The following is an 8,935-nucleotide window of genomic DNA, read 5'->3' as shown; positions in this document are numbered from 1 at the left end:
GACATAACCCTTGCAGTGTCAGTATTGTTCGATAGCGTGTTTTACAACGTAGTTCTTTGAAATCTTTGATGTTTCATGTTTGACATTGTAGTGTGTGTGTGTGTGTGTGTGTGTGTGTGTGTGTGTGTGTGTGTGTGCATGCAAGTGTGGCTTTGTTCTAAAAACAGTTATAGGCCTATTAGGGATTCAAAAGCATCACTACAGAATTAAAAGTCTTGTGTTGTTTTAGCAAAGAGGTGCTGGTGAGGATTTGGCTGGAAATCGCTTCAGTCGCCGATCACAAGGGCATGATTCATCAGAGAGTGAGGGGGAGGAACTTGTTTCTCCTCCAAAGAGGCAGAAAGTTCAGGTTTGTGTTACATTTCATTAACCTGTTATATAAAGACTAATTAAAAAGCTTTGATTCGGCTAAATCATCCAAAAGGCACTGTCTAAGTAGTAAGAGTTATATTCTTTGCTTTTACAATATTGCCACGTTCACAAAATTTATATTTTTACCTCATCCACAAATAATCTTTTCTTGTCAGGATTCGGCTACTACCCCAAACCCTCCGACATCAACACACTCAACTGACAGCTCGGCTCCTTCCACTGTCCCACCTCCAACCTCAGTGGCCAGCCAATCCCGTGAGAGTGACAACGAAGATGGCCAATCCCAGGGCAGTAGGAGTTCAGTTGTAGGGAGCCTGGCCAATAGCAGCAGTAGTCTGAGCAGTGGGCGGGATATAGACCAGGACAATCGTTCCTCGTCCCCAAGTCTCTCAGCTTCCCCTTTGGGTAGCCTGGACTCTGATTCCGATGGCCCCGACTCACCAAAGCAAGGAGAGAGGGAACGGGAGAAAGTCAAGGAGGGAGGAGTGGGGAAAGGGGCAGGAGATGATAGGAGAGCGCTACGAGATGGGAGAGGGGAGGAGTCCTGTGGAGATGGAGAAAAGAGGGAGATGGATGCACGAATTGAAGACTGTCCATCTCTTAAGCCCCCCTCCACTCCATGCTCTTCCTCTGGTCTGACTCCCTCGCTCCGTGGAGCAGGGGATTCCTCAAACGACAGCAATAGTGGGAGGAAGTCCTATTTTTCCATGGACTCCAAATTGATGTGTAAAGTTGAGTATGGTGGACCTACGGGCATTGACGGAGCACTTAGTGGCAGCAGAATGAATTCCAAAGCCAGCACGCAGTGTGTGACAAAGACAACTGTTTCGGGAGGAGATTTTTCCCATAACAGCCCCAACATTCCTCACTCTTTACCCCCTCCTCTTCCTCCTCCACCTGCCCTGAAGCCCCTGGAGCTTGGGGGACAAAACCTGCCTGCTGAGGTTAAGATAGAAAGAGACAAAATAGAAAAGGCAGACAAACTCCTGGACAAGGCCCAGTCCACTCCTCCTTCTCTGTTGCCACAGGCCGGCCCCCAGCCACAGTCCCAGCCTCAGACCCAACCCTCTACCCACCCTCACCACTACAGCTCCACCAGCTGGCAGGGTGGCACAGCAACTGGTTGCCAAGGGAGCTGGGGATACACCCGTTACCCTGGCAACCACCACCCACACCAACCACAGCACCAGCCCCCAGTGCAGCAGCAGCAACTTCCCTCTGTTTACAACCCTCCATCATCTCGCCACTCCTCCTCCCACCCCTCTTACCTCCCCCATCCTCACCCCCACCCCCACAGGGAGTACCTTCCCAGGTACGCTGGAGGGGGAGGGGACAGAGAGAGGGGGGCTGCAGGAGAGAGGGAGAGGGGAGTGAGGGGGGAGTGTGGGGGGAGGGAGATCAACAGAGAGTTCTCTGCTCCGATTGGCAACAGCAGCAACAATAGTAGTGGGGGTAATAGTAATAGTGCTTGTGGTGGGATGAGTGGGTCTAACAGCATCCAAGGCAGGGAGTTTGGGGGTTTGCCAGTGGGTCAGAACCGGGAGTTCCAAGGTTCTGGGAGAGATGGACCTAACTTGGGTTCTGAAAGAAGAGACTTTGGTCCAGCTTTCAGAGACAGGGAGCGAGAAAGGGAACGGGATGCAGGGAGGGAGTTTCCATTGCCAAACCAAAACCAGAGTAGAGACTTTGGCCCCAACGGAACTGGAGGGGGGCATCCCAGAGACAAAGATGGAGGCAGATGGGGTGAGTTTGGGGGCCAGACAAGAGAGGTCGTAGGCAACAGTAACCCAAACAACAACTCCATCCCCCAGGGAAACCCCCAAAGTTCAACCAGCGGGTTACCTGCCACCCCAATGCTGAACCGAGACCCACCTGCATCACCCCAAAACAACCCAAGTCACCCTTCCCACTCCTCCCTGCCACCACACCCCCACCCACATCCCCCAAACTCATCTTGCCGAGACTTTCCTCCTCCTATGGACCAGGCACAACCCCCTTCCTCTGGAGCAGATCACTTTCACAGAGAGTATCCTCCCACTGGAGGAAAAGACTTTCCTGCTGGGGCGCCTCCTTCCACTGGCACAAATCGAGAGTACCTCAGCCCCCCTGGGGTGACTCCAAACCTGGGACGAGAGTATTCAGGGCCTGGAGGAACCCATCACGCCCACCCACCTCACCCCCACTACCAGTCCGGGCCCAGAGACAGAGAAAGAGACTCAAACCTGCGAGAGTCTGCTCTGTACCAAAATCGTGGAGGCCCAAATCAGCCTCCTGCGCTCTCTCCTTCCTCCTCTTCCAGCCATCACGGACACCCTCCAAATGCTCCTTATCCCCCTCCACCGCCTCCTCTACCGACACCCCAAACCTCCCACACCCAGCCATCCCCATCAGGTATGGCACCCAATGTGCGTCCCCCACACTACCAGTCCTCCACCCAGACTCCTCCAACACCTCTCTCTCCATTACCCAGCCCATCCACAAATCAGATGGGAGGCTTCTCACCTTTTCCCCCTGGCTCCTCATCTGGACCCAACATGCCACTTCCTGGGCCAGGTGTGTCATCCAGCTGTTCACCTGGATGTCGCCCCTCCCCTTTCCATGGCACTTTGAACAGCCACCCTCCCTTCAGTGGAACGTACCATTCCAATGGGAACAGTGGCAGTAACATGGCCAACAGCAATAGCAACAGTAGCGCACCCAATAGCAGCAATACCAACTCGCAATCACTCTCGCCTCAAAATGTTTCCAAAGGACCTCCACCTCTTAGTAACTCAGCCAATAACAACAGCATTTCGACCCCTGCCTCCAGTTCTTTACTTCCTGGTGGAGACGGACATTCGGATTCGGGCCCACCTCCCACACCTGTTATCAAAGAGGAACCAATAGAAGAAAGGGAAGAGATTGAAAGCCCTCCACCGGTGTTGAGAAGCCCCTCTCCTGAACCCAAACCTGTAGACATTCCCATCCACGCCAGCCAATCAGCACGGTAAAGTCAAAATTACATCATCATCCTATTTGAGACTGTCACTCTGTTCAGTCCCTCTTCATTTGATCAGATGTAATTAACAGTAACATGATTATGACTCCTGGTGATTGTAGTAATGATGTATTACTCTGCTGTGACACTTGTGTCCAGGTTTCACAAGGTCCTTGATCGAGGCAGTGGGAATTCCTGCGCCCGCAGTGATGTCCTCTTTGTCCCGTTGGATGGCTCCAAACTGTGGAAGAAGAGGAATGAGGTCATCGAAAGGGCTCGCAGGGAGGTCGAGCAGCGGGCCAGAGACCTCAGAGAAAAAGAGAGGGAACGAGAGAGGGAGCGTGAGAGGGAACTGGATCGGCACCTACAGGTGTGCACATTTGAGCGTGATAATTATGCAGCGTGTCAGATTTAATGGATTTGATGTAGATTAAATTGGTCATTTTTACGGGAGGGGAGTAAAGCAGATCAGGTCAGATGTGATTGACTGTCTTTTACTGTTTTCTCTACAGCAGCAGAAGGACGTCAACGCCGCTGGAGGGGGTCGCCAGGGCTCCTCTCTCTTCTTCCCCTCCTCATCTTCTATCATCCTCGACCCTTCATCTTCTTCCTCCTCATCCTCGGGCAACTCTGCCTCCCACCCTCACCCCCAGCATCATCCCTCACACCCGCATGCTCACCTTGCTCAAGCACACCATCTCCACCCCACCCTCGCTCACTCTATCCCCCACTCCCTCCTCCTGCCATCTATGGGTCAATCAACAGTGGTTGGCCCTCAGGGTGCCCTGGGAATAGGTTTAGGAGGTCCATATCTGGGCCCTGATACCCCAGCGCTGAGGACCCTGAGCGAGTATGCTCGCCCTCATGCCATGTCTCCACTCGGGGCAGCAAGTCGCGCCCAGGCACACCATGCACAAGTTCACCATGGCCATCCCCACGTCCACCCCTCATTCTTCCTTCCTCAGTTCCAGAATCATGGATTAGGCCACCCGCATCACCTGCCTCCTGATGCAGCTACAGCTGCAGCCATCTTGGGCTTTTTGTATGGTGGCAGCCTTGAAGGGGGTCCAGGTGTTGGAGGCCATGCTGGGATGGCAGGAGGCCCAATACCTGGAGGGATTGGGGGTGCAGGGTTAGGAGGAGTCGGCTTTCCTCATGCAGTGGCTGCACATCGAGAGCGAATAAAGCAAGGTTTTGAATTTAAGAGTGATGAGCGGGTTTACCCACCTGGGGCTATACCGGATCATGCAGCTCTTGCCCTTGCTCACTCTCATTCTCATGCACATGCCCATGCACATGCCCATGCTCATGCCCATGCCCATGCCCATGCCAATGCCCATGCCCATGCACATGCACATGCACATGCACACTCCCTGCTACTTGGAGGAGGTGCAGCGGGAGCTAATGAGGTGTCACTCTATGGTACACCTCCTCCCCCAGCTCCCCCTGCCCCACCGCACCTCCAGAACCCAACCCTGGCCCAGGTTACTCGACCTCCCAACCCTCCTGCCCCTCAGTCCCTGTCCAATCCACCCCCTTCATCTCTCCTAACACCCTCTCTTCCCTCTCACCCATCATCTGCACCGCCGGCTGCCCCCCAAGCCCCAGTAGGCCCTGCTGCTCCTCCACCAGCTCCTCCTCCACCTGCTCCGCCGACCTCCAACGCCTCCTCACTTCATCACCCAGTCCCCCATTCTTCTTTTCCCAGCTCCCTGTCCTCTCATTTGCCACCAGCCACTGCTCCAGCCGCTCCCTCTGAGAACTACCCCACTCCCACTCGCTCTCCTGCCTCTTATGAGCGAGACAGGAGTGGGGAAAGAGAGCGGGAGAGGGAGAGAGACAGAGCAGCTTTGCCGGCCTTTGGGGACAGAGAGCGAGAAAGAGAAAGGGAGAGAGAAAGGGGAGAAAGTGGTGGAAACGGAAGTGGAGGAGGAGGGGGAAGTGGAGGAGGAACAGGTGGAAACGGAGGAGAGAATCTGGGGCGTCTGCAGATGTTGAACGTGACACCTCATCATCACCAGCATTCACACATCCACTCACATCTTCACCTGCACCAGCAAGACACAGGTACTAACCACTTCTACTACAAATGCTGTTATAATCAGTATCAACTGCCTTGAGATTGCACAGATGTGTTACTACGAAAACATTTTGTAGTCTAAAATTAATTTATGAGGGTTGACTCGTGCAAGATTTGCATACTATAAAGGTAAAGGATAAGGCGAGCGATATTCTATCACCATAGACCTCCATTATTGCCCCAAAACTATAAAAAAAAACGAGTGAAGACTGTCCATCTAAGAGCCACACAATTGCACCGGATGACATGTTCCTTCTTTATGATGGGCACTGTGGTTAATTTTGAGTCAATCCCACATGCACCGTGCAGCAGTGTATGTTGGATTGACACACCAAATTTGTCATAATCCATGGGCTGACAATAGTCCCAAACAAATGCACTATTTACTCCTGTTTGAGTAGCATTTGTTAAAAACTGCAATGCCAAGCTGTGGAGCAGAGATTGCTGAGCCTTTTTTTTTTTATCTATATATTTGTGATCCATTTTCGAAGATTTACATCTTAAGGAGTAACAAAAAGGCTTGGGTTGTTTTCCACAGACAGGGCAGGGATGAGGTAACACCAATCAGCAAAAATGTATGACAAACAAGAGAAGTCTTTTTTTCATGTTTAAAGTTAAAATGTGCATATTAATTTTTTCCAATATTAATATTTGGGGTGGTGCAGTGGTTAGCATGGTTTCTCACAGCAAAAGGGTTCTGGGTTCCAATCCCCCGAGTGTTCTGTGTGGAGTTTGCATGTTCTCCCCGTATAAGCATGGGTTTTCTCTGGATCTTCCGGCTTTCTCCCACAATCCAAAGACATGCAGGTTAGGTTAATTTAGGTTAATTGGTGACTCTAAATTGCCTGTAGGTGTGAATGTGAGCGTGAATGGTTGTCTGTCTCTATGTGTCAGCCCTGTGATTGCCTGGCGACCTGTCCAGGGTGTACCCCGCCTCTTGCCCAATGTCAGCTGTGATCGGCTCTAGCCCCCACCCCCCCCCCCCCGTAAAGAATAAGCAGTTACAGATAATGGATGGATGGATATTAATAATTGCATTTCACATTTACACTTACACTGCCAATATGTTTACCAACTTAATGTTGCATCCAGAATCCAGATTTCTCAGATTTTAACTTTCTCAGCTGCTCACGTGTCACCAAGAATCAGACATTTCTTACATGTTTCCATGCTGTGTGCGTTATCTTTGTTTTGAATTCATAATTTGACTCTTATTAAATATCTCCTGTATTTCCTATTACATCACTGGCATCCAGCGACGGGCGGGGTACACCCCCTGATGGACCCGTTGGCGTCGGGGTCTCCTTTGACACGCCTCCCTTACCCAGGAGCCACACTAGGCACCCCCATCCTGGCTCACCCCCTCACTGACAGCGAGGTGCTCCGCCAACAGCTGTTCGGTGAGGAGAAGGCTCCTCGTCCATGTACTTGTTCAGTTTTTCTCTCTAAAAACTTCAGTGATGAAAGTTTCTAAAGAGACTTTTTGAATATGATGATGATGATTGACCTTGGTGCTCTTTCACCTCCTTTATTTCCTTTTTGTATCCCACCTGCTCCTCCTCTTTCTTTTTTCTTTTCTTTTTTTAATACAGGTGCTCCTTTCCGTGACCTGCCCCAGCCGTCCTCCCTCACTGGTCCCATGTCGGCAGCCCATCAGCTCCAGGCCATGCAGCAGGCCCAGAGCGCAGAGCTGCAGATCCAGAGACTGGCCCTGGAACAACAGTGGATCCATCACCATCACCACCACTCTCTCACCCAGGACGAGTATTACAGGTACAGAGGCTGTCTGTGTGTCCATTGTAACTGCCACTGTTAGTAATTCATTTTTTGATTATTTTTTTCTATTAATTGCTAATCCCTGTCTATAAAATCACAGCTTCCCAAGTTCCCATTTTGTCCTCCAATTGCTTTTTCTGTTCAACTAACAGTCCAAAGGCTATAGATATACATACATGAACTATGATACAAGACAAAGAAGAGCAGAAAATCTTCACATTTGAGAAGCTGTAATCAGAACGTTTGGCATTTTTGCTAAAAAAATACTTGAACAATTAATCAAATATCAAAATAGTTGCAGATTATTTTACTTTGACTAATTAATTAATGTGTTAATAGTTTCAGCTCTAATGTTGCAGACACTATACTGTATATGCAATTGGCATACATGTGCCTAGAGTGCCTTTGTTTTTTAGATGAAAGCCCAAGGTTAGTGATACTGGCATTTGGCAGCCTTGGGCTTGTTGATTAGTTTGTTACAATTGGCCGGCCTACCAAAGAAAAGGTAGTTGGAAAGCTGGCAAAATTGTAAAGCATCTCAGCTGTAAAGTCAGCTGTGTGGCACAGGGGGTGTTTTCTCTGCTCATGAGTGTGAAAAATTAAACACATTAACGCTAATTTACACACAAAAAGTAAAGCTTTTATGCATCCCAAATTTTGGGAGTAAAAGCTGCAATTATCTGAGAGGAAATTGAACCCCAATCTTAGCTGTGACCTTTAACTTCAAATTGCACTCTAACATGGTTTCTCCTTTGACCTTTTAGTCACCTGAAGAAAGAAAGTGACAAGACCCTGTGAGGGAGGGGCACGACAAAGAGCAGCATGGAGAAAAACGAGGGAGAATGTGTGCAAAAGAAAAGCACTAAAAACTATGAAGGAACAAAGACTCAGAATAAAAGCTGGACTAATGGACGGGGGATCCACTGAAGAAAACAAGCAGATTTTCAAGGATTTACAAAAGAGGGAGGAGGGCGTGAAAATGTTGCACACAGTCCCTGTTAACTGCACCATGTTGAAGATCCAGACTCCAGCGCTTCCCTGCATAATGTTCTCAAACTCCAGTCCTGTTTTGTATTGTGCTCTGTACAGTATATTAGATGGGGGCGGCAATAGTGAAGTACAGTATGTGTAAAATACTTGATGCCAGAAGGAATGTGTACATGAGTCTCTTTTATGTCATTGCATGTAGCTAGGCGCTTATTCTGAACTGGTGAAACTTTTGGTTCTATTTTTAGTAATTACCCCCTCTTTTGTATCTGAGGGGCGTTCTATATGCATGAGACCAGCAATTTAGTGTTATGTTATGTTTATGATCAATAGTATTGTTATTATGATTAATGTTGTCTGTTTGTTGATAATGATATAATTATATATACAGTACATATTATTTGTATTATTTTTTTACATTTTCATGGTATGGCAGTTGGTTTTTATTTTCAATTTACCTTGTGAAACAAGATGCAAATGAAGGCAAAAAAATCGGGAAATAAATTATAATCTTTTTTTGCTAGTCTCTGGTGTATTCATGTGTGCACTATTTCCTCCACTCTCACATACATTCAGACTATTTGCCCCGTCTTTGTTTTATACAAGTCACTCATGCACAAAGCATATCAAATTCCACACTCTCCTCCCCCTCCCCCCTCTCTCTCTCTTTTCTCTCTCTCTCTGTCTTTCTGACTCCCCCCTCTTTCTCTCTGTCCCTCCCTCTCTTGGTTGAGTGTAGCTAA

The 8,935-nt window shown here is 49.0% G+C and overlaps 1 protein-coding gene across 6 annotated transcripts; it reads left to right on the top strand.

Annotated features, from left to right (window-relative positions):
* Positions 1-1,754: 1,754 nt before the first annotated feature.
* Positions 1,755-8,715, top strand: atn1 (atrophin 1). Of its 6 annotated transcripts, none has more exons than XM_028580911.1 (6): positions 1,755-3,358; positions 3,509-3,719; positions 3,865-5,416; positions 6,686-6,853; positions 7,022-7,202; positions 7,970-8,715. In XM_028580911.1, exons 1-6 carry the CDS (start codon positions 1,851-1,853, stop codon positions 8,001-8,003), a joined length of 3,654 nt encoding a protein of 1,217 aa, XP_028436712.1. In that variant the 5' UTR covers positions 1,755-1,850; the 3' UTR covers positions 8,004-8,715. The 6 variants fall into 6 exon arrangements, 5 of the variants coding, with proteins under 5 accessions (XP_028436712.1, XP_028436713.1, XP_028436711.1 ...); XM_028580912.1 differs by having other exon boundaries at positions 3,862-5,416; positions 6,686-6,829; XM_028580910.1 differs by having other exon boundaries at positions 3,862-5,416.
* The last annotated feature ends 220 nt before the right edge of the window (positions 8,716-8,935 follow it).

The sequence above is a fragment of the Perca flavescens genome, chromosome 6 (assembly GCF_004354835.1).
Source record: "Perca flavescens isolate YP-PL-M2 chromosome 6, PFLA_1.0, whole genome shotgun sequence".
NCBI lineage: Eukaryota > Metazoa > Chordata > Actinopteri > Perciformes > Percidae > Perca > Perca flavescens.
The sequence above is the reverse complement of the archived record's forward strand: the minus strand, read 5'-3'. Positions and strand labels throughout refer to the sequence as shown.

Excerpts from the sequence above, each read along its gene's own strand:
- atn1 (XM_028580910.1), top strand. The coding sequence starts at position 1,851 with ATGAGTGGGTCTAACAGCATCCAAGGCAGGGAGTTTGGGGGTTTGCCA. Across the intron at positions 3,359-3,508 it reads CACGCCAGCCAATCAGCACG|GTTTCACAAGGTCCTTGATC; the intron begins GTAAAGTCAAAA and ends ACTTGTGTCCAG. Across the intron at positions 7,203-7,969 it reads ACCCAGGACGAGTATTACAG|TCACCTGAAGAAAGAAAGTG; the intron begins GTACAGAGGCTG and ends TTGACCTTTTAG.